Below are 25,794 nucleotides of genomic sequence, written 5' to 3'. Positions count from 1 at the left end.
ACTTGGATCAGATACCAATGGATCCGGCCCATCTTTATCAGATGACTCTGAAGCCCAAGATACTGAATCCTATCTAACAGAAGTCGGTGCCGATGGCCTTGAGTGGTCTTTATCATCAGGTTTAGAAATATTAGTCTTCGGCTCTGATGACTCCGATGGAGCGGAAGAAGGTCTTTTCCTTTCCTCATCACCACATCTGATAGACAGGGAAGAAGCAGGGCTGGAATGAGCAGACTTTGACTTGGAAGCCAGCTTAACTGGTGGAGCAGAAATGGCCTCTTCAAAAGATGGACGGATTCCCTTTCAAGATTAGCTTGTTTTTCCTTTCAACCAATTCACAGTGGTTGAAAGAATGACAAATGGAGCAATTCTCCTGCAGAAGAGGACCTAAGCAATACACATATAGGTCATGAGAATCATCGAGTAGGATTTTAAGCTTGCATTTGACTTACGTTTTTCAGACATGACTATAAGATAAGGAAGGAAACAAGACATAAGTTTTTCTTTTTTTGGAAGAAAAAGGTTAGTGGAAGGGGGAAAACTAATAGCAATAGTAGTTAAGACTACCTAAAAAGAAAACGTAAGGGAGAAACTATTAATAATGGTAGTTAAAACAACCAAAAATGGTAAAGAAGGGGGAAATAACCATGCTGACTACAAAAAAAAGAAGTTATGTTCTTACCATAACGTTCCATGTGGAGTGTTCATCTCGCCTTTGTTCTTACACATAGGGTGTCGGAGCCGATCCTCGGCTCTGAGTCGGCCGCTTAGCAAAGCTCTGCATCCAGAAGAAGCTAGAGACCAACCTATCTCCCACAATTCCCTCTGCCTTTACCTCAGATCTAGTTTGCAAAACACCAGATCCAGCACAATAAGGTAACATCCATATATACATATACACAAGGAGCGTAGCTCAAACTAGTAGCACAAGAAAGAGAGAGAGAGAGAGACCAGTAGCAGGAGATAAACAGACCAGACATCTAAACTGGACGTTCTTCCTGATCTGAGGGTGGGAGGGTGGGAATGTAAGAACAAAGGCGAGATGAACACTCCACATGGAACGTTATGGTAAGAACATAACTTCTTTACGTGAGAGTGTTCAATCTCGCCGTTTGTTCTTACACATGGGTAGCGTCCCTAGCTCCGTGACCCTGAGAGACTCACGGAAGAACGTTCCTGAGCACAGTGGAACCAAAGGTTGCTCTGTCCTTGGAAATTCTATCCACTTTATAATGAGTGATGAACGTATGTGGTTTAGACCAAGTGGTGGCCGCACAAATAGTGTCCAAAGGTAGGCGGGCCACATGAGCCAAAGATGTGGAAACTGATCTAGTAGAATGTCCTTTTGGTTTGGTGGGCAAACTTTGATTAGCAGCAGCATAAACAAAGGTAATACAATCAGATAGCCATTTGGAGAGAGTACGCTTCGTCACTGCCATGCCCTTTTTGTTATCCACAAAGGCTATAAAGAGCTGGTCTGCTTTTCTATGATCTTTCGTTCTATCTAGATAGAATCTGAGTTGTCTATGAACATCCAACTTGTGCAACATATATTCCAGCTTATTGGAATGATTTTTGAAAAATGTGGGAAGTTCGATGGATTGATTAATGTTGTTGGCTGAGCAAACCTTAGGGAGGAAAGAGGGGTTGGTGCGTAAAGATACCCTGTCCGGGTGAAAAATTAAATATGGCTGTTTAATGGAAAGAGCTTGAAGTCCCAACACTCGTCTGGCTGAAGTGATAGCTACTAGAAAGAGAGTTTTCCAGGACAAGAATTTTAAGGAACATGAAGAGGCTGGTTCAAAAGGTGGTAACATTAGCTGAGATAAGAGGAGGTTTAGATTCCACGGAGCTGTAGGAAACCTGACTGGTGGTCTAAGATGAAAGGATCCTTTCAAAAAGGCTTTACAAAGTCTATGAGCCATAATAGGAGCTCCATTCTCTCCTACATGAAAGTTAGAAATAGCAGCTAACTGAACCCTCAAGGTGGCAGTAGAAGCTCCCTGGTGAAACAGCATGGATAGGAACTCTAAAACTTTGTTTAGTGGGGCTATTAAGGGATCTAAATGTTGTGCAGTAGCCCAGTGAACAAAACGTTTCCACTTACTAGTGTAAATTTTTGTAGTGGAAGCCTTATGGGAGGCTACTAGAATGTTTTGAACCGCCGGAGAGAGAAGATCAGACCTGGCTAAGAAGGGAAGCGGAGCAGCCAAGCTTCTAACCCGAGGGACAGGAGTGACGGGTGGGGAGCTCTTGACGAATGAGTCAGTAGGTCCGGCACCGGGTCCAGGATCCAGGGCTCCTGTATTTGGTGTGCTTGAAGAAAGGGAAACAAAATTTGACGAGGCCAGAATGGGGCAATGAGAATTACAGTCCTTTCTAGATCCTTGGCTTTCTGGAGAAATCTCGTTATCAGAGGTATAGGGGGAAAAGCGTACAGGAGACCCGGGGGCCAATCGTGAATCAGAGCGTCCCTGGGGACATCCCCTGGAGGGGGTAACAGGGCAAAGTAGCTTCTGCATTTGGCATTCATTGGAGACGCAAACAGATCGCAGCAAGGCTGGCCCCACTTGCGGAAAATCATTTCCGCTATTGTCTGATTGAGGGACCACTCGTGAGGTAACAGGATGGCTCTGCTCAACCTGTCCGCTATAACGTTGGATAACCCCGGGATGTGCGTTGCTATCAGAAAGCGACCCGTGGACTCTGCCCATTGCCAAATTCTCATGGCCTCTCTGCATAACTGGTAAGACTTGATTCCCCCTTGTTTGTTTATGTACCAAACTACGGACATGTTGTCCGTTTGAACTGCAATGGTCCCTAGAGGTAGAAGGGAGGAAAAGTGTTGCAACGCTAGAAACACTGCCCTCATCTCCAGGACATTGATGTGCAGGTTGTACTCTAAATTGGTCCATTCGCCTTGGACTGTCTGCCCCTGAAAGATGCCCCCCACCCTATCAGGGACACGTCCGTGGTCACTGTTGCTGTTGGTGTGGGTAACACAAACGGTCGGCCGCCGATAAGATTGCAATTCTGTAACCACCAAGACAGGTGTGCTTTGCAGGTGTTTGTAATGTGAATTTCGTGTGTCAGCGGTAACTGTTGGAACGACCATTGTGCGAACAGCAGCCATTGGAGAACTCTCATGTGCAGTCTTCCGAAGGGAATTGCAATGAGGGAAGCTGACATGAGTCCCAAGACTTTCAGAACTAGTTTGGCTGGGGATTTCTTGGACAACAGAAGTAGAGATATGTGTTTTTGTAGGGAAGCTATTCTTGCGGGGGGGAGTCTTAGAAGCAAGGAACGGGTGTCCAGATCTGCCCCTATAAATGAAATATGCTGTGATGGCTGTAAGGCAGATTTTTCGAAATTTATCGAAATCCGTAACTGAACACAAAGGTTGAGTGTGTAGTCCCTGGCCTGTATCAGTCGACGCTCGGTGGTGGCGGTAAGGAGCCAGTCGTCCAGATACGGAAACACCCGGAATCCTAGGCGTCTCAAGTGGGACGCTACCACTGCCATGCATTTGGTGAAAACCCTGGGGGCTGAGGTTAGACAAAAGGGCAGGGCCTGAAACTGAAAGTGGCTGGCTCCCAGCAGGAAGCGCAGGTGGTCTCTGGATGCTCTGGCCATTTTGATGTGGTAGTATGCGTCCTTGAGATCTATTGAGCACATCCAGTCGTCCTTCTGTAAGAAGGGAAGGATCGATTGAAGCGTGACTTTTCTTTCTTCACAAAGGTATTGAGATTGCTTAGGTCTAGAATTGGCCTCCAGTCCCCTGTCTTTTTTGGAACTAAAAAGAACCTTGAGTAAGTTCCGAATCCTCTATGGTCTGCCGGGACTGGTTGGATGACTCTTTTTCTAGCAGCTTTGAAATTTCCATAGCTGCAGGTTCTCGCAGATGGGGCGGTACATCTGGGAAGCTTTTCTGTGGTAACGGGGGAAGAAGAAATGGAATTTTGTAACCTCTGGTAATAATGCTTTTTACCCATCCGTCTGAGGTAAGATTTTGCCAGGCCTGAGGGTATAAAGCTAAGCGACCCCCGACTGCCTCCAGAGCAGAACAGTCGGGCCTCCATTCAGGAGTGCTGGAAAGGCTTCCCAGGGGTAGTATCCTTGTCGCCTTGGTTCTGCGGACCCCCTCTGCCGCCAGGGCGACGTCTTCCACCTCTGCCCCCCCCTCTGCCTCTGGAGGGGGCATCACCCTGTGTGCTTGGGAAAGAACCCTGGGGTTTACAAAACCACATTTTCCCACCTCGTTGCCCTTTGGGGTACGGTCTGGATGGGGTGGAAAAACGGACTCCGACAGCAAACAGAGTCTTTCCCTCTTGCTCACACCAGGTAAGGGTCTCCTTTACTTTAGGGCCAAAGAGAGTGGCACCATCAAAGGGGGCATTAGTAAAGGAAGACTTGAAGGCTTCCGCAAAGGAGCATAGGCGCATCCAGGATTGTCTACGAAGAGCAATCGCTGAAGCCGCAGCCCTACTCGATCCTTCGGCTGCATACGAGATGAGCCTCATGGACGAGTTTACAATAGATGTAAGAGTATTGAGCTGTGCTGTAACCTTATCCGAGACAGCAGCATCTGTAGTACCCTGGAGGGTATCTCCCAACTCTCTGACTAGATCCCTCTGTAAACGTGTGAAATGTGTCAAATAGTTCAGCGATCGCATGGAAAAAGTCACTGAACTGAAAATGCGCTTCCCATATCTGTCCATGGTCCTAGAATCTCTGTTAGGCGGATGGACAGACGAAGAAGATTCGGACATCTCCTTTTTCGTGGCAGCTGCCACCACCCATAGCGTCCACTGGAACTCCCTTTGTGAGGTATGCCTTATCCTGAGGGGCCGTAAATAGAAGTTATGTCCTTACCATAACGTTCCATGTGGAGTGTTCATCTCGCCTTTGTTCTTACACATGGGTTCGGAGCCGATCCTCGGCTCCGTGTCGGCCGCTTGCAAGCTCTGCATCGAGAAGAAGCTCGAGACAACCTAATACCCACAATCCCCCTCTGCCTTTACCTCAGATCTAGTTTGCAAGCAAACCAGCAGTCAGAGAGAGCACACTCATGCCAAAAATTACATAAGCAAGAAATCATCTATATATATATATATATATATATATATATATATATATATATATATATACACACACATGTACATCATACATATACAACCACTGCAAATGCAGAAGCAGAATACTCCAGACCAGGCACCAAATTGAACATTCCTCCTGAGGGTGGGAGGGTGGGAATGTAAGAACAAAGGCGAGATGAACACTCCACATGGAACATTATGGTAAGGACATAACTTCTATATGTGAGAGTGTTCAATCTCGCCGTTTGTTCTTACACATGGGTAGCGTCCCTAGCTCCATGTTCCTGAGGAACTCACGGGAGAACGTTCTTGAGCACAGTAGAACCAAAGGTTGCCCTGTCCCTAGAAACCCTGTCCACTTTGTAATGAGAGATGAATGTATGTGGTTTAGCCCAAGTAGCAGCTGCACAAATCGTGTCTAATGGTAGGCGAGCTGCATGAGCCAGTGATGTAGACACTGATCTTGTAGAATGTCCTTTAGGTTTGACAGATAAAGTTTGATTTGAAGAATCATAAACGTATATAATACAATCAGTTAGCCATTTGGAAAGAGTTTGTTTAGTAACCGCTACACCTTTCCTGCTGTCAGCAATGGCTACAAAAAGTTGATCAGATTTCCTGTGATCCTTTGTTCTATCCAAATAAAACCTGAGTTGTCTATGGACATCCAATTTGTGTAACATATACTCTAACCTATTAGAGTGATTCTTGAAAAAGGTAGGTAATTCAATGGACTGATTAATGTTATTGATAGAGCAAACTTTGGGGAGAAAGGATGGATTAGTGGGAAGAGATACTCTGTCAGAGTGAAAGATCAAATAATGGTGTTTAATAGAAAGAGCCTGAAGCTCAGACACTCGCCTAGCGGATGTAATGGCTACCAAGAAGAGAGTCTTCCACGATAAATACTTCAATGGACAAGAGGAGGCTGGTTCAAAAGGGGGCAACATCAATTTGGATAATAAAAGGTTCAGATTCCAAGGTGATGTAGGAGTTCTAACTGGTGGTCTAATATGGAAAGATCCTTTTAAAAAGGCCTTACAAAGTCTGTGAGCCATAATAGGTGCCCCACATTCTTCCACATGAAAGTTGGAAATGGCAGCCAATTGGCAGGAGAAGCTCCTTGATGGAACAATTCTGTTAAAAACTCCAAGATCTTGTTTAACGGAGCTATGACAGGGTCCAAATGATGTAGTTGCCCAGAAGACAAAACGCTTCCATTTACTAGTGTAGGTCTTTGTAGTGGAAGCTTTATGAGAAGCCACTAGTATATTCTGAACTGCCGGTGTAAGAGAATCAGACCTGGCTAAAGGGAGCAGCCAAGCTGCTAGATGGAGTGATTCGAGTGAGGGGTGAGGAACCCCCTGACGAGTGAGTCAGTAGATCTGGCTCTGGGTCCAGTATCCAAGGTCCCCGAATGCGGTGTTGCAAAAGAAAGGGGAACCAAATTTGATGAGGCCAGAATGGGGCAATGAGGATTATCGTCCTTTGTAGGTTGTTGGCTTTCTGCAGAAACTTTGCAATCAGGGGAAAGGGAGGAAAAGCGTACAGGAGACCCGGGGGCCAATCGTGCACCAGCATGTCCCTGGGGACTTCCCCTGGAGGGGGTAATAGGGCAAAGTAGCTCCTGCATTTGGCGTTCATTGGAGATGCAAAAAGATCGCAGGAAGGCTGGCCCCACTTGCGAAAAATCTTCTTCGCAACTGACTGTTTTAGGGACCACTTGTGAGGCAACAGGATTGCTCTGCTCAGCCTGTCGGCTATGACGTTGGATGACCCCGGGATGTGCGTTGCAGAAAGCGACCCGTGGACTCCGCCCATTGCCAGATTCTCATGGCCTCTCTGCATAGCTGATAAGACCTGGTTCCCCCTTGCTTGTTTATGTACCAGACTACAGACATGTTGTCTGTCTGAACTGCAATAGTCCCTAGAGGAAGAAGGGGAGCAAAGTGTTGCAACGCTAGAAACACTGCCCTCAACTCTAGAACATTGATGTGCAGATTGTACTCTAAATTGGTCCATTCGCCTTGGACTGTCTGTCCCTGAAAGATGCCCCTACACCCTATCAGGGAAGCGTCCGTGGTCACCGTGGCTGTGTGGGTAGCACAAATGGTCTTCCGCTGGAAAGGTTGCAAGTCTGAAGCCACCAGGCTAGATGTGATTTGCATGTGTTTGTAATCAGAATTTCGTGTGTCAGAGGTAGCTGTTGGAACGACCATTGTGCAAACAGTAGCCATTGTAGAACTCTCATGTGCAGTCTTCCCAATGGTATCGCAATGAGAGAAGCTGCCATGAGACCCAAGACCTTCAGAACCAGTTTTGCTGGGGATTTTCTGGATGACAGAAGGAGAGATATTTGACTTTGTAGTGAGGCTATCCTTTCTGGAGGAGCCTTAGAATTAAATGATGTATCTAATTCGCTCCTATGAATAAGATATGCTGTGATGGCTGTAGTAAAGATTTTTGAAATTTACGGAAATTCGAGGTGAACACAAAGTTGTAGAGTGTAATCCCTGGCCTGTATCAGTTGGCCGGTGGTGGCAGAAAGGAGCCAGTCGTCCAGATACGGAAACACCTGGAATCCTAGGCGTCTCAGATGAGACGCTACCACTGCCATGCATTTGGTGAAAACCCTGGGGGCTGAGGTCAGACCAAAGGGCAGGGCTCGAAACTGATAGTGACTGGCTCCCAGCCGGCGCAAATGATCTCTGGATGCCCTGGCCATTTTGATGTGGTAGTATGCGTCCTTCAGATCTATTGAGCACATCCAGTCATCCTTCTGTAAGAATGGAAGGATCGATTGAAGCGTGACCATTCGGAACTTTTCTTTCTTGGAAGGTGTTGAGGTTGCTTAGGTCCAGGATCGGCCTCCGGTCCCCTGTCTTCTTTGGAACTAAAAAGAACCTTGAGTAAGTTCCGAATCCTATTTGGTCCGCTGGGACTGGTTGGATGACTCTTTTTTTCTAGCAGCTTTGAAATTTCTATAGCTGCTGGGTCTCACAGATGGGGCGGCACATCTGGGAGTCTTCTTTGGAATGGGAGTGGATAGAAAGGGTATTCTGTAACCTCTGGTAACCACGCTTTTTACCCAGTTGTCTGTAGTAAGATTTTGCCAGGCCTGAGGGTATAAAGCTAAGCGACCCCCGACTGCCTCTAGAGCAGGACAGTCGGGCCTCCTCTCAGGAGTGCTGGAAAGGTTTTCCAGGGGGTGTATCCCTGTCACCTTGGTTTTTGCGGACCCCCACTGCCGCCAGGGCGGCGTCTTCCACCTCTGCCCCCTCCTCTGCCTCTAGAGGGGGCATCACCCTGCGTGCCTGGGAAAGATCCTTGGGGTTTTCGAAACCACATTTTTCCACCGCGTTGCCCTTTGGGGTACGGTCTGGATGGGGTGGAAAAATGGACTCCGACAGCAGACAGAGTCTTTCCCTCCTGTTCACATCGGGTAAGGGTCTCCTTTACTTTGGGGCCAAAGAGAGTGGCACCATCAAATGGGGCGTTAGTAAAGGAAGACTTGAAGGCTGCCGCAAATGAACATAAGCGCATCCAGGATTGTCTGAAGAGCAATCGCTGAAGCTGCTGGCCTACTCGATCCTTCGGCTGCGTATGAGATCAGCCTCATGGATGAGTTAACAATGGATGTAAGGGTATTGAGATGTGCTGTAACTTTCTCTGAAACAGCAGCATCTGTAGTACCCTGGAGGGTATCTCCCAACTCTTTGATTAGATCCCTCTGTAGACGTGTAAAGTGGGTCAAATAGTTCAGGGATCGCATAGAAAAAGCAGCTGAACTAAAAATGCTTCCCATACCTGTCCATAGTCCTAGAATCTTTGTTAGGCGGATGGACAGATGAGGAAGATTCCGACATCTCCTTTTTCGTGGCTGCTGCCACCACCATAGCGTCCACTGGAACTCCCTTTGTGAGGTAAGCCTTGTTTTGGGGTGCAGTAATATATTTATTAGGCTTTCTAGGGACTGGTTCCACCGTGTCAGGTGTCTCCCACGCCCTTCGAGCAATCAGCTCCATTAACTCATCGAAGGCGGAGTGACCCAGGAGGAGGAAGGGCGAGCACCAAATGCCTTCAGCAAGACTGACTCATCCTCAGAAGGGGGAAGGGACTGCCAATCACCTCGCTGTTTTAGGATCTCCAAGATGTCAGCAAAAGAGACATCCTCTGAAGGTGACTTTGGGGACCCTTCTGACTCATCCAAGTCAGTGTCCGATGTCAATGATTCTTGTGGAGAATCTAAGTGTCTCCTCTTACACAATCTTTTCCTAGGGACTTTTTCGGGGGGAGCATCCGAAGAAGCCTCCGAGGAAGAGGGGGCACCCTCCAGGGGTGGCTGAGACACAGGTGCTCGACGCTTGGATGTGGCCGTTGGTGCAGAGGAGGATAACGGTCCTTTATGGGGAGGAGAGGCTGCTTCTACTGCTTCTACTGATGTGGTTGTCTGGGTAGACAACACCTTCCTCATGAGATCGAAGGCCCCCGGGTCCCGAGTCGAGGTATCTCCCGGTTCCGAAGAAATGGGGAGAATCCCCGAAACAGGCACCGAAGGCATCGACCCCGAGGACGGAACCGAGTCGATCCGAGCCGAGGCCCCGAGAGGGAGAGTCGGAACCGAAACATCGGCTCGACTCTAGGTCCCGGAACCAAGGATGGATCTTCGGCTCCGAGACTCCGGTACTGGATCCGACGGAGTCGAGGTGAACGGAGCCGACCGAGAAAAGGACGGTTCTGGCACCAAGGGCTCCACAATCAGTAGATCAGCCTCTTCCGGCTCCAAAGACTGGACAGGTCTTGGAGGAGGAACAGATGGAGATAATGGAAGGCCTTCAAGTCTCGACACCAATTGGGTGGAAACCGAGATGAGTTTGGATAAGGCCGTATACTCCATTAATTTCTGCACCACGCGGTCAACATCGGTGTCGGAGAGGGGCCTGGAAGAACGGGTCGAAGGAATCGAAGACGGAGCCGACCTCAACAGTGTCGGGGGAGGGAGCTCCGTCACTGGTTCCAAGACTCGAGGCTCGGACACTGACAACAGTTGAACACTCGGCCCCGAGGTCTGTGGAACCGGTGATCGAACCTTAACCGAAGAGCTCGGAGCCGATGACTTGGGCTCCGGCGTCTTGATTCCTTCGAGGATTTGGATGCCTGGTCTGAAGCATCCAGAGCCTCTTGAAAGAAGGTTTCAATAAACCCCTATCCATGAGTTTCCTGCCTATCTGTCATGACCCTCCCACTGAAAGAATGACAAATAGAGCAGTCTTCTTGCAGATGGAGAGGGCCAAGACAGTAGACGCAGGAACTATGATTGTCAGTAACTGACATTTTTTGCCCACATTGGCAACGCTTGAATCCAGATTTAGCCTTCTCAGACATCTTAAACTTAATGTGGAAAAAAGGTGAGAAGTCAAGTCTAGGTAGTAAGTCAAATCCGGTGAAATTGTCAAATCCAGTTAAAGAAAAAATGTCTATCCAGTAGTCAATTCAGAAAGGGGTGGTAGGCCCAGAGGGAAACTCTAATAAGTTTAAAATTAAACTTAAACGGAACCGAGAATTCCTCAACCGTACCACACACACACACTTAGTCTCTAAACAAACTTTATAGAATAAATTTATGTTGAAATAAGAAACAAATGTTAATCTTAGCTTTAGTTGTTCGAGCTCGACCCAGTGATGCGAACGCTGCAGCGGCAAACTAGATCTGAGGTAAAGGCAGAGGGGGATTGTGGGTATTAGGTTGTCTCGAGCTTCTTCTCGATGCAGAGCTTGCAAGCGGCCGACACGGAGCCGAGGATCGGCTCCGAACCCATGTGCAAGAACAAACGGCGAGATTGAACACTCTCACATTATATTTATTAGGCTTTCTGGGAACTGGCTCCACTGTGTCAGGTGTCTCCCACACCCTTAGAGCGATTAAATCCATTAACTCATCGAAGGGCGGAGTGACCCATGAGGAAGAAGGGCAAGCACTGAATGCCTTCAGCAAGACTGACTCATCCTCAGAAGGGGGTAGGGCTTGCCAATCACCTCTCTGTTTTAGGATCTCCAGGATGTCAGAGAAGGAGACCTCCTCCGAGGGTGATTTTGGGGACCCTTCTGACTCATCTAAGTCAATGTCTGATGTTAAGGACTCTTGTGGAGAATCCAAGTGCCTCCTCTTGCACAATCTTTTCCTCTGGACATCATCGGGGGGGGGGCATCCAATGAAGCCTCCGAGGAAGAGGGGGCTCCCTCTGGGAGCGGCTGAGACACTGGTGCTCGACGCTTTTGAGTAGCCGTAGGTGCAGAAGAGGACAACGGGCCTTTATGGGAGGGAGACGTTGCTTCTGCTGATGTAGTTGTCTGGGAAGACAAAACCTTCCTCATAAGGTCGAAGGCCCCCGGACCCCGAGCCGAGGAATCCTCCGGTTCCAAAGAACACGGAGGTATCTCCGACGCGGAAGCCAAGGGCACCGACCCTGAGGACGGAGCCGAGGTGATCCGTGCCGAGGCGCCGAGAGGGAGAGTCGGCACCGAAACATCGGTTCGACTCTCGGTCCCGGAACCAAGGATAGATCGTCGGCTCCGCGAGTCCGGTAGTGGTTCCGACGGAGTCGAGGTCAACGGTGCCGACCGAGAAAGACGGTTCTGGCACCAAGGGTTCCACTATCAGCAGATCAGCATCTCCCAGCTCCGAGGGCTGAGTAGGTCTCGGAGGAGGATCGGATGGAGACAAGGGAAGGCCTTAGAGTCTCGACACCAACTGAGAGGAGACAGCAATAAGTTTGGACAGGGCCGTGTTCTCCATCAGCTTCTGCACCACACAATCTACATCGGTGTCGGAGAGAGGTCTGGAAGACAGCGTCGAAGGAATCGAGGACGGTGCCGACCTCAAAAGAGCCGGAGGTGGAAGCTCTGTCACCGGTACCATGACCCGAGGTTCGGTAACAGACAGTAGTTCGATACTCGGTCCCGAAGTCTCTGGAACCGGTGAACGAACTTTAACAGAAGTAATTGGAGCCGATAACCTGGGCTCCGAAGTCCTTGACTCCTTCAAGGATTTAGAAGTCTGGTCTGACTTGTCTAAAGCCTCTTGGAAGGCAGGCTTTAAAAGACCTCTGTCCATAAGCTTCCTGCGCCTATCTGTCATGACCCTTCCACTAAAGGAATGACATATGGAGCAGTCCACCTGAAGATGGAGAGGGCCAAGACAGTAGACACAGTAGCTATGGTTGTCGGTGACAGACATCTTCTGTCCGCACTGACATCTTTTAAAGCCTGACTTAACCTTTTCTGACATAACAGAGTCGAAAAATTGTCACAATATACAGTGCAAAAGAACAATCACTACACTTAATCTTAGCCAAAGGCCGAGAAGCGATGATATTAAAGTGATTAGTAGTAATATTAGGTAATATCAAGTAAATTTAGCAGTCGAATCTGTGTATTAGCAAGTGGGGTAGGCCCTAGGTATCCTAACTAAATATAAATGGTTTAAAACACTAACAATTTAGTCGATGGGAACCAGAGACCATACACACACACACTAAAGTCTAACAATTCTAAGAATTTTTGAAGAAAATTCTATCAGAAAAAAAGCTTTATCTTATCTGAAGTTGGCTCAGAGCTCTTCAAATGATGTGATCAGTTGCAGCGGCAAACTAGATCTGAGGTAAAGGCAGAGGAAATTGTGGGAGATAGGTTGGTCTCGAGCTTCTTCTGGATGCAGAGCTTTGCTAAGCGGCCGACTCAGAGCCGAGTATCGGCTCCGACACCCCATGTGCAAGAACAAATGGCGAGATTGAACACTCTCACATCAACGGTTATAGATGGAGAGAGATAAGTAACCTAATAAAAAGTGGTTACCAAATGAAAAAAAAAGAAAAGTTCACTAATAAGGGGAGAGAGAGGTCAATGATAAGGCACTAAAAGTTGAGAAAGAGCAGAGAAAAAGGCAATACTTAAATACAACCTGACGGTCCAAGAGCTCCAAGGATAACCCTTTTGCAAAGCGGCAAACGAGATCCGAGACTACAGGGAGAGATGTATTGTGGGTAAGGGGAGTGTTCAAGAGCTTCTTTGGTTGCTACGAGCTTAGTAACAGCCAAGTCAGATCCAAGGACTGTATTCGTAATCCATCTGTAAGGACGAGATGAAAAAATTGACAATATCAGATCAAATGGTAGTAACTATGGAAATTGTTCTTTTGAGCTGGGATATAGGACATGAATTCTATACACAGCATAAGTTTTGGACATTGTAAAGGCGATAAAAGAATCTGAGTCGAGATCTTGAGAAAAAGGAAAGAACAAATTTCATATAAATGAATATGTGGGGACAATGCATGCAGAGTAATGCTGAGGGAGAGGAGTGAGGTTTAAGGAAATGCTGGAAGTGGGCAATTTACTTATTGTTGGAGGCCATTGAAATTTATTAGAAAAAATATGTATACTGAATAATGATAGGAACTGCTATTATGCTTTTTCCTTTTCTAGTCATGTTTCTGAACTCATTCTGCACTTTAAATTATGATGATTTAATAAATATGTTTAATAAAAAAATTCAACATTGGCAATAAAACATACAAGATTTCAAACAAATTCAGAAAACAGTCCACGCTGAACTCTACCTCACCTAAACTGTAACATACTCAAAAAGCTTATCACTATTCTGTACTGCACAGTCTTAAGACTGAAAGAGTGTCAAGATGTTACCACTGAACAGACCAATATTTCTACCATGCTTGTTATTTCAACAAAAGGAAAAAATTTTACCTATTTCATATATCCAAAGGGGAGTTTTTCTCTGAACATATGCAGAATCCACCATTCCACCAAAGATATACAACATACCCTAAAAGGAAAAATGACAAATCAGAAAGGATACACTATTTAAAGTAAATATATATGTTTAACTAACGAAATCACATAAAACATAGAAGGGCAGTCCACTGATGCACAAAAAGCACATGACCAGTGGCCTATTCTCTCAGAACAGGAGAGGGATTAGAGCAGAAGTACTGTGGGGTCCTGTAGCAAAAGCTTAGGTCTCCACTACATGTATCATTTGATAATGCCTGGAGAGTGACTGCAAGTGAGAGTAATCACATACAGAAGCATGCTTACATCTTTCCACTGATGTGAAACTTGAAGACCTAAGGGGCAAATAAGTGTATACAGCCAAGCTAGGAGCTCAACAAAGGACATCCAAATGAGGACCTACCCACACCATTACTTGACATTAATGGGAGGCAAGGAGTTATGGCATACTTAATGGGGCTACATGGATAGCCCAATTCGTGTGTCCTGCATCAGGAGCAGATTAAGAAGCACAAGGAATTTACAAATCGCTAAGTAGACTGGACAGCTGACAGACATACACAAGCCCCCAGTGAAAGCCAAAGAGTATTCTTTTCCAATCACATGGAGGGCCAGATAGAAAGCGTACATAAGGTAAAAAAACTACATAAAACTAACAGAGCCAAGTAAGGTTAAATATGGCCTCCATTTTGCTTTATTTCAGTGGCAAAAGTCCAAACAAAAAAAACGTTCCATCTGAGTAGTTAGACTTTAAATTTGTCATCAACCTGTGAACTGTTGGATCCGGACCGGATCTGAGAAGGCAGCTTCACCAGCATCTGATCCGAGCTCCAAGCTCCTCCCCTTACCCATAATACCCCATCTCCTTCCCTCCCTCAGATCGAGTTTGCTATACTCCTCATATGAACCCGATGCAATAACCTTCACTAACAAAGAAAAACAGAAAAGCCACAAAGGCACACTCTCCTGCCTGCCAATGCAGAAAACATAATGAGAGGGTCAGGGGGAAGGAGGGAGGGAGGGCTGATGACAAATGAAGTCTAACTACTCAGATGGAACGTTATGCTGAGTACATAACTTCTTTATCTGAAGTAGTTGACTTCATTTGATCATCAACCTGTGGGACAGTCCCCAGCTACCAAAACCTTGGGTGGCCATTTATGGAAGGATATTTCGGAGCACCACGGAGCCAAAGGATGCTCTCCCCCTGGAAGCCATGTCCAATTTATAATGAGAAATGAAGATGTGAGATGAGGACCAAGTAGCCGCCGAACAAATATCATCCAAAGACACTAGACCAAAAGTCAGCTGACGTAGCCATGGACCTGGTAAAATGGGCATTTGTCCTACTCGGAAGGGACACACCCTTTGTCTTTGTAAACCTGAAGGATGGAAAGGGAAATCCATCTAGCAATGGCTACCTTAAAAACCGGTTTACCCAGAAAGGGTGTAGCAAAAGACACAAATGATCAGACTTGCGATAGGCTTTAGTCCTGTGTAAGTAGAAACATAGCTGTCTATGCATGTCTAATAAATGCAATTTATATTAGCCCCTGTTCTGAAAATTTGGAAAGAAAATGGGTAAAGTGATTGATTGATATTTGTTTCCGAGACCACTTTAGGCAGAAAAGAAGAATTAATATGAAGGGAAACCCTTTCTTTATGAAAAATCATATATGGAGGTTTGATAGATAATGCCTGGAGTTCTGACACTCTCCTAGCCAAAGTAATAGCCACTAGAAAAGCTGCCTTCCAGGATAAAAATTTCAAATCCACAGAAGCAGAAGGCTGAAAGGGCAGAGCAACCAAAGCTTGCAAAACTAGGGTAAGGTCCCAAGGAGGGGTAGGATCATTAACCGGGGGCCTTAAAAGAAAGACACCTTTAATAAAGATTTTGCAAAGCCTGGAGGGAGCTAAAGAAGCTATGTTCTCACCTACATAGAAATTAGAAATGGCAGCCAGTTGACCTTTTACTGTAGACGAGCTGGAACCCTGCTGGAAAATGTATGCCAAGAACTCAAGGACTGCTGGAACATGAGCTGTGAAAGAGTCCAAATCCCTCTGAGATGCCCCGATAGAAAAACGCTTCCATTTGCTACGATATATTTTTCTGGTAGATGATTTATGAGCTGCCACCAGAATAGTCTTGACGGGGGAAGACAGACCGGGAGTCCTAGCAATCAAGGGAACTGGTGCATCCAAGCAGTGAGCTTCAGACTGCTCAGGTCTGGATGAGGGATCCTCGAGGAAGAACTGCTCAGCTACAGAAGGATTTAGAGACCATTTGTAAGGCAACAGGACAGTTCTGCTCTGTGTGTCCACCAGAATATTGGATCAACTTGGAATGTACGTTGCTACCAGAAAACAGTTGGTGGAGATCACCCATTCCCACACTCTCATGGCCTCGCGACAAAGAGGATAAGATCTGGTTCCCCCTGTTTGTTAATGTACCAAACCACTGACATGCTGTTCGTCTGAATTGCAATAGTTCCCAGAGGAAGGAAGGCATGAAGGGGCTGCAACACTAACAAGACCACCCTCATCTCTAGAACGTTGACATGCAATTTGGTCTCGATCAGGGACCAAATGCCTTGGACTGTCCTGCGCGAGCAATACCCCCCACCCTAGTTTGGAGGCGTCCACACCGTGGCTTGGGAGGGGCTGCTATAAAAGTTCAACCCTCAATTAGATCTCAGGAGTGCATCCACCAGAGGGACGGACTGCCTGCAAGTGTTGCTTATATGAATAGGATGCGTCAATGGTAGATCCAATAATGACCACTGAACCACTAATGTCCATTGTAGTACCCGCATATGCAGACGAGCACAGGGGAGAAAAGTAATGGTGGCTGCCATGGAACCTAGGGCTTGTAAAACCACCTCAGCTGGCGGAAGATGAGAATGAAAGATCACTGACACATGAAGTCGTAAGTTTCGAATTCTCTCTGGCGTTAGAAAGTCCTTGGTTTGTAACATACCTATTCTTGCTATGTAGTCTAAGACTTGAACCGGGTCTAAAGACTTGGATATGTTGATTGTAATCCCCAGCAAGTCTGACAGTTTCAGGAAATAGTCCCTAGCCTGACAAAGTAGATGCCTGGTGGGAGCGGCAAAGAGCAATCGTCCAGGTACGGGTAGACCTATATCCCCTGAAGCCTCAGGTGAGCCGCTACTAATGCCATGACCTTGAACACCCTGTGGGCTGTGGTGAGACTGAAGGGTAGGGCTCGGAATTGATAGTGATTGGCCCGTAGCCAAAAGCGGAAGAACCTCCTGGAGCATCTCTGCATCTTTATATGGTAGTACGCGTCCTGGAGATCTACTGAGCACATCCATTCTTTCTCTTGCAGGTAAGGCAGAATGGATTGTAGAGTGACCATCCAGAACTTCTCTTTGGCAACAGACAGGTGGAAAGGTCCAGAATTGGCCTTAAGTCCCCTGTCTTTTTTGGCACTAAAAAGAACCTGGAATAGATGCCTGATCTGGACTGATTTTGGGGGATGGGTTGGACGACTAGTTTTTTGAGCAGCTTTTCTATTTAGAGTGCTACCTCCGTTTGCGTGGGTGGAATGTCCGGGAGGTGTTTTGGGGGAAGGGAGGAACCACAAAGGGGATGATATAACCTCTGGATATTATTTGAAGCACCCAACGGTCTGATGACACTGACTCCCATGCTGTCAGGTGCATTGAAAGGCGACCTCTGACTGCCTCCAGAGCAGATTGGTCTGGATCCGACATCCCACAGGTTGCTCAAATGAAGTCAGCTACTTCAGATAAAAAAATTTATTGTAAAAGCTGTTCATCATCTTCAGGAATATCCCCTCCAAAACAGAACATCTTGGAGGCAAGTCCACATCATCAATATGCCAGTCTGTCACACAAGGTAAAGGGTATGGGCTGCTGAGGAGTATCATCATGTAGTTCAGCATTTGAATCCCTCATCTTCTCTGGCCTACTGTGTGATTATGTACAAGCTGCTTAATCAGAAGGTGCTCTCCTGTGACTATTGGAAACTGGTTTGTGCAAAGTGGGTTTATTCATTTAAAAAATAAAAATAAAATAACTGGAACACTGCTAGAGAAGATCACCCGCTACAAAGCGGACAAACAACATGCTCCATTTATACACAGCAAATAAACTTAAAACTCTAATGAAAAGAAGCCAGCATCAAAGACACTAGGCAGACAAATGAGAAAGCAGAGTACAAGGAAAGACATCCAGAAAGAACTGCAACCTGAGAAAATGACATGAGCAGTTACTGTGGGCTATGTCAAAGTGAAAGGCTTAAAGATATACTATTAATAGAAACGGCACATTTTACAAAAATTCATGTAGGGAGAGCCATTGATGAGATGGTTCAGTAAGTAATCATGGAGGGTACCATTTTGTGTGTCAGGATTAGAGTAGGTCTACTGTTTTGCTCTCAGCATTAAATTTTTTCCAGACGTTCTCATTTTGAGACAGACGGGTGCCCATGAGGCATGCTACGACATCACATATACACCATGTAAACTTACTATGCTCTTCAAACCACTAGTTTTGCCCAAGAAAGCACCTTTAAACAAATTAAGAAACAAGTTCTATACCACTACACACCTGTCTGACTTGCAGTGAACTCCAGCAAACAAGGCTGGATAGAGGGTTCACATACCCTCAGATGATACAGGCTGGCTGTTCATGATCCATCAAGGAGGCATTCTCTCTCTCACACACACACACAGACTAATTGATACAGTAAGAACTTATCTGTTGCCTCTAATACTGGGGATCCCTCTTTATGGTGGCTATGGATGGGATGAACCTCAAGCTGCAAGTCACCAGAATGGGAGGAGGCAGGGGAACATACCAGGATAAAGCTAAGATAAAGTCCTTTAAAAAGTTTGGTCAAGAAAGACAACTCCCAAAGCTGCTGTTTGAACTAAACGATATAGAGAAAAAAAGAGAACACAGGATACTGGCTTTGGCAACTGAGTATATCAAAGGAAATACAAAACATGCACTCGTAAAAAGGAGCATATTTTCAGTACAGTCAGGACCAACAAATATCCCCTCAGAGGCATTGAGAAAAATGCCTATCTAAAAGAACAGCAGATGGCACTTTAAGGCTTGCCCTTCCTTGGGCAGCAATACAACCACACACCGGTTCCACTAAGCAGCACAACAACCTGACATCAGAGAAGGATTTAACCTCACTACACTTTCCCAAAGAGTGAAGGCCCCCCTTATCAATCTCTTTCACTGCAAAGGAACTAGAACAAAGGGCAAGTTCAACAAACAAAATAAGAATACCTCTTCAAGAAAACAGGAAAAAAACAACCACCAGAAAGGAAAGAGTCCAACAGAAGTCCTGAATCTACAGGGGCTCACTAGAGAGGCACACTCACTAAGGAGGAAGTTTAGCACATGACTAAACTACAAAATCTGCAAACTAATAAGTCTAAAAGCAGACAGGAGAACCTCTCTAACCTAAACTTCAAGTGATCCACCCACAAAAGGGGGAGCTGCTCTTCCAAGGGGAAAGAAAAGCAACATTTCATTTGATCAGAGACGGACCTCAAGTCTTTCCTTTCTTCTAGGAACACAGGACTACCAAGGAACCCTCACAGGAGATGAGACCTGAGCAAACACATCTGAAACATGGAGTCCTAAAGCAGACTGCAGCAGCACAGGGTACCAACTCAGTCCCAAAGAAGAATTCAAGTGGAAGACTTCCCAGTAACTTGATGACCCTTCCCACAGGATCCAATAAGCAGGTGTGGTCAGTAAAAAATGCCCAGGGCTGGGACACAAGGTAAGGGGCATTTGTCAAGACATCTCAGGCCAAAACCAGGGAAGGTTCCCAGAAGTACTAAAGGAGAAGAAATTGATGCCACACTCGGTCACCAAGGTAAACTAGAAATGTGAGAAATTTGTGTCCTAGAACTTTTTGATGGGATGTGGAATCAGTAACAGAGCAAAATAATGGCAGAGGATCTCTCCAAGCCCAAAAAGAAAACAACCAACATACTGCTGACCAGTGGTGACAGCAAAACGGCTCTCTAGAGCGACTCACTTCCAAAAATTCAATCCAAACGTGGTGTGTTGCACTGTCACAGCATGAAGGGAAAAAGGAAATAGATCAAAAATAACTGCTAACATGTTCCCACAGAAATGAAAGCTAGTGGGTGTGTAAAGACCAAGACCAAGCAGGACCACAGGCAAAACTATTTCTTGTAGGGGAACACCTGTGCCTACTTGTCCAGAACAGAAACCACATTAAAGTCCAGGTACTAAATTAGAAAGGATGAGGGGGGCAGGCAACCTCCCCAATCTAAGGCCAGAAGGCCAGGAGCCCAACATTGTTCCAAGGAAGCCTAGGGGAGCTACCCCCACCAGCAAACATTTGTTAGCAACAGGAAGGCTGAAAAAGGGAGGAGCCAGCAGGGTTTCAACAGTATGACCACTGATCTGGGATTCCAATTAGGGATTCTCACCAAGAAAAGTCTAAAACAGGGAATGGACGGATGCTTCAGACTCAAAGGCCATAGGAAAAACCAAGAATGCCGAAGTATCACAGCACCTTAAAGAATGACACATTCCTGAAGAGATGCAGCAGTGACACAAACATGTACAAAGCTTGTCCCCATATCCAAGCTGTCAAGCCCAAGCATTATGGACTCCCTGCAACGCAAATTGCAACTGCCAAGAGGAGAGCATGATTAAAGTTTAAAGAAGCAATCACTGATCAAGAGAAAGGTGGGACACTACAATGTAATGCAGCAACTCCATCAGAATGAACCTGGGCAGGAGTTCCTTCATGAGCATTCACACCCCAGGAAATCTAAGGGGATGCTGAAGGTGATTTAATTGCTATTACTTTCGATGGCTTGTACATTACATGTTTATTAACTTGTACAGTGTATTAACAGCAATGCTTTAGTATTTCCTTTTATTGTAGACTTATTTTACTTTGTGCATTTATATCAAAACAACAACTTATTTTATAAATTACTATTATATTTTTACTAGACTACTTGTTTTTCACTGCTTATTTTGTAAAGAGCTTATGGCTTAAGCTCTACAACAAAAAATTAAATTAAGGAAGGGAAAACCAGCCACCTACAACCCTACAAGGGGATATACAAGTCCCTATCTTTGAGGCTTTGGCAGATATCCAGAGAGATTCTGAAGATTGATGGACCTCAAAAGTAACCTTCTATCCACGAAAGGGAATCACAGTATAAAACCCCTAAGAATAAAAGCATCCCAACAGAAATCCACCTTCCTGGCCCCCTACAAATCAAAGAGGAGCTGTGTTCAAGAACCAACAAGGAAGTCAAAAATACTGATGGAATAGCCATGGATGTCTTAAGGATGAGGCAGAGCGTAGGCCTATCAGTGCTGTCACAACTTTATGAGACCACGGGGAAAGAATAAAAAGAACAGAACCAGTGAAAGAGCAAAAGTTGAAGATTTAACCACAGTTTTGCAGACTCTTGATGGATGTTTTTCTCAGCAGGGTATCCTCAACTGGTGAGCACCACAACACAGGCATTTTATGCACACACACACACACACACACACACACACACACACACACACACACACACACACACACACACACACATACATACATATATATATATATATATATATATATATATATATATATATATATATATAAAAAAAGTTAGGTACTAAATATAATGTTCCATCTATGTTGTCCATTTTCATTCTTCCTCAACCACTGGATCCAAATCCGATCCTTGGATTCGACTTGGCTGATACTACAGCTCGTGGCCAACTGAAACTCTCAAGTTCCTCCCTATCCATTATGCACCAACCACTAACATACCTCAGATCATGTTTACTGTAAGACAAATGGTAACTACCTGAATGATGTTCTTAACAAAGGAACCGGTATCTGGAGCTCCACAAAAAAGACAGTGGTGTCTTAATAGCATCTCATTCTTCCAGAAGTCTAGGATGACAAAGGTCGGGGGGCTGGTGGGTGGGAAGTTGAGGAAGAATGAAAATGGATAACACAGATGGAAAGTTATGTACTAACTTCTTTATCTGATGTCAATTTTCATTCATTCCTCAACCACTGGAACAGAGTCCCCAGATACCTGAAATCCCAGGTGGACTCTAAGGAAGAATATTCCTGAGTACGGTTGAACCAAAGGTTGCTCTTCCCCTTGAGACCAGATCCAATTTGTAATGAGTAATAAAGGTATGAGGATTTGCAAAGTAGCAGCTGCCATGGAATGTGGATAAAAATACCGACCAGGTTGCCATAGATCCTACAGAGTGAGCTTTCAAAGTTTTGGGTAATGGAATCCCTGATTATAGACAAAGATTATGCAGTTCAAAATCCATCTTGCCAATGTCACTTTGACCAATTTGTTATCTGTAAAAAAGATATGAATAATTGATCAGATTTTCTAATGTCTTTTGTTCTGGGTAAGTATAAAAGCAGCTGTCTGTGAACGTCTAGTAGATGCAACATTTATTTACCTTTGCTTTCAAATTTGGGAAAGCAAATAGACAAGTTAACAGATTGATGGATACTGAATTCTGACATCACCTTAGGAAAGGAGGTCGGGTTGGTTCTACATGTCACTGTATTGCATGGAAAACCAAGTAAGGAAATGTATAGGATAATGCTTGGAGTTCTGAAATTCTCCTGGCAGAGGTAATCGCCACTAGAAATAAGGTCTTCCAGGTCAAAAATTTAAGATCAAATTCTGCAGCTGGTTCAAACGGGAATGGATTAAGGACTGCAGAACAAGGTTCAAATCCCACACAAGAGTAGGATCTTTGTAAGGTGGTCTAAGTAAAACAGTACCTCTTAGAAAGGCATATCTTAGTATAAGTTAGGGAAGAACTGTCAACTCCTACATGAAAGTTAGAGATTGCTGCCAATTAAACTTTTAACAGTTTAGGAGCTAGCTCCCTCATTAAAAATGTCTGCCAAAAATTCTAATACACTTTGCATAGGGGCTGAAAAGGGATCAATACTTTTTTGCTGCACCTCTTCCACTTACTCTTGTATATTTTCCTAGTGGAAGCTTTATGGGAAGACAAAAGTATATGACAAACAGGTGTCGAGAGCATAGTTTGGCTATTAACAGAAATGGAAAAACACATTGTCACCTTTAGGTTTGATATATCTGGGTGAACCGTGTCAATTTGGGTGAGACAAGAATTCTGGAATTGGATCCAGAATCCAAGGTGGGTAAAACAGATGAGGTCGCAAGGGGAACCAAACCTGTCGAGGACAGTAAGATGCAATGAGGATGACTCTGCTCTTCAACCTTGCAGCTTTCTGTAGGAATTTAGGACTGAATGGTGTTGGTGGATAAGCATAGAGAAGACCAGAGGGATAATCGTGAAGCAGAGCATCCCTCGATGACTCCCCATTGGGGGGATTAGGGCAAAGAAGCTGCTGCATTTGTTGTTCAGGGGGATGCAAAAAGGTCACAGCAAGGTTGGCCCCACTGACAGAAACATTTCCTTTGTCATGTTTTCGTTGAGATGAGGTAAAAGAATGGATCTGCTCAATTTGTCTGCTATCATGTTGGACTACCCAGAATGTGCACTGCTATCAGAAAGTGGTTGGATGAGATAGCCTACTGCCACACTCTGAGATGTCCTGGTTTCTTCTTGCTTGTTGATGTACCAAACCTACTGACATATTGTCCCTTTGGATCACAATTGTTCCCAGAGGCAGAGCATCCAGAAAAGCATGCAACGCTACGAGCACTGCTCTCATCTTCAGAACATTTATATGCAAATTGGCCTCTCTGGGGGACCAAATGCCTTGGACTGTTTTCTCCAGGAAGTGCCCCCCCCCCCCAAACTGGGACGTGTCAGTGGTCACTACGGCTTTGGGCTGAGGGAGAATGAATGGACGCACCTGTAAAAGTGGGTCTTACCTTAAGCACCACCAAAGGTAGTTCTTGCATGGCTGTGTGATCCTTACTTGAACTGACAGGTTTTGATAAAGACTTTAGCATTGGGATTCTAACATCCACTTGAGATTTCTTATAGGATATCTTGCCAGAGGAACAAGTATTACGGCTGCTGATACTGACCCCAAGGCTTGAAGAATTAGCCAAGCTGAAATTTTGATGTAATGAATAATTTTTGCGACATGGAATCTCAAAGTTTGAACCCTGCTTACTGGAAGTGAGGCTGTCGCAGATACTGTATTAAAATGTGTTCCTATGAATTCCAGTGTTTGTGATGGAAGCAAATAAGATTTGGTGTAGTTTACTGCGATTCCCAGAAGGGAGCAAGTTTGAAGTACCTGATTTCTTGCTATTATGAGTAGATGCCTGGTCAAAGCGGTAATGAGACAGTCTTTTAAATATGGAAAAACCCGTTATCTCTGCAGTCTCAGGTGAGCTGCCACCACTGTCACGCACTTGGTGAAAACATTGGGGGCTCATTTTTATGTGATAGACATTCAAGATGCATACTATCATGCACATCCAATCGTCCCTGCCTAGAAAAGGCAGAATGGACTAAACTGTGACCATATGACACTGTCAAACTGATATGTTCAAGTTGCTGAGATCCAGAATTGTCTCCAGTCCCGTTTCTTTTGGCACTAAAGAATCCCAAGCAAGTTTCAATCATTTCTGTTCTGGTGGGACTTCTTGGATGACCCTTTTTCTAAGCAAATTTTGTATTTCTAGTGCTGCTACTTTCCTCTGACTGGGTGGAACATCTGGAAACTTTTGTGAGAATGGAGGTGGAAGGGAAAAGGGTATTACATAATCTCTGGAAATAATCCTCTGCACCCAAGTGTCTTGTGATATATAGCCAGGACCACTGGTGTAGGAATAAGCAACCCCTGATTGCCTCCAGAGGGGAACAATTGGCTCCTCCTTTCGGGAGTGCTAGTAGGGTCTGTCAGAGAAGGAATCACCAGACGCTAGGGTTTTGCGGCTCACCTCTGCCATGCAGATGGAGTCTTCCATTACTGTTCCCTCCTCTACCCCAGACTTGATCTCAGTTTTTCATGTGACTGTTTATTCTAACATTAGACTGAATATTATGAACAATGCAACGTCTGTCTCCTACCCCATCTGGTGTCCTTTTCTAACTCTGCTATTGGGAATTCAGTTGTTCATCCCCTTAAATATCTTGCTGCCTTTTTTTAAACCTTTAGTCATTATTATTGTGATAGACCTGTTTCATATACTTTCAGGCCCATGGCAGAGTATTTTCCTTTGGTGGCCTCAAAAGCAATATATACCTTTAAGGAATTAATTGGAAAGTTGAAATGGAGAGGAGGGAAGAGTCCTGTGGCAGACCAGCTGAAATAAACCAAGAAACAATGGCAGTATAGTCCCAAGAAGCACTGAGCACAAATATGATGCAGAACAATAGTTTAATGTTGACTAATTTCTTTTACTAAGACAACATAAAACTATTGTTCTGCATCATATTTGTGCTTAGTGCTTTTTGGGACTATTACTGCCAGTGTTTCTTGGTTTATTTGGTTTGTTTTTGCCTTTGTTTTCTTAGACAAGCTAAAATGGCTGGACATACACCTCTAATGAGGCATGTGTTCTACAAATCCAACAAGAAGGTGAACAGCCAGTAACATATGGCCAGAGTTTGGGTCTGGCTTGCTGTTAAGGCACAAAAGGGAGAATCATTTCCATTTAGCCGTGTATGATTTCCTTGGATAAGGTTTGCTGGTCGCCCTCAAGATGCAAAGTCCACAGAAATTATGTGTCTGAAAAGAAAGCTTGTCATATCCCACTCACTTTTGAGTTGGCATTCTCAAGGTGAGACAGATTAGAAATCTTTTGTCCTAAGTTGAGAGGTCCTCGTGCTAGGGCAACAGGAAGTGATCTGCCTTTACTTAACTCAGCAAACAGGAGAAAGATGGTTGTA

At 45.2% G+C, this 25,794-nt stretch overlaps 1 protein-coding gene across 1 annotated transcript in view; it reads right to left on the bottom strand.

The window, feature by feature from the left end:
• LOC122793018 (tip elongation aberrant protein 3-like) overlaps positions 1 to 25,794 on the bottom strand; it is a 1,132,520-nt gene that overhangs the window by 791,802 nt on the left and 314,924 nt on the right. The window contains exon 3 of the mRNA XM_044060662.1: positions 13,859 to 13,937. Coding sequence (XP_043916597.1) covers positions 13,859 to 13,937 — 79 coding nt within the window. The remainder of the gene's footprint in view (positions 1 to 13,858; positions 13,938 to 25,794) is intronic.

This window comes from Protopterus annectens, chromosome 2.part0 (genome assembly GCF_019279795.1).
Source record: "Protopterus annectens isolate FY-2018-M chromosome 2.part0, PAN1.0, whole genome shotgun sequence".
Classification (NCBI taxonomy): domain Eukaryota; kingdom Metazoa; phylum Chordata; order Ceratodontiformes; family Protopteridae; genus Protopterus; species Protopterus annectens.
This window is presented reverse-complemented; position numbering and strand designations above follow the sequence as displayed.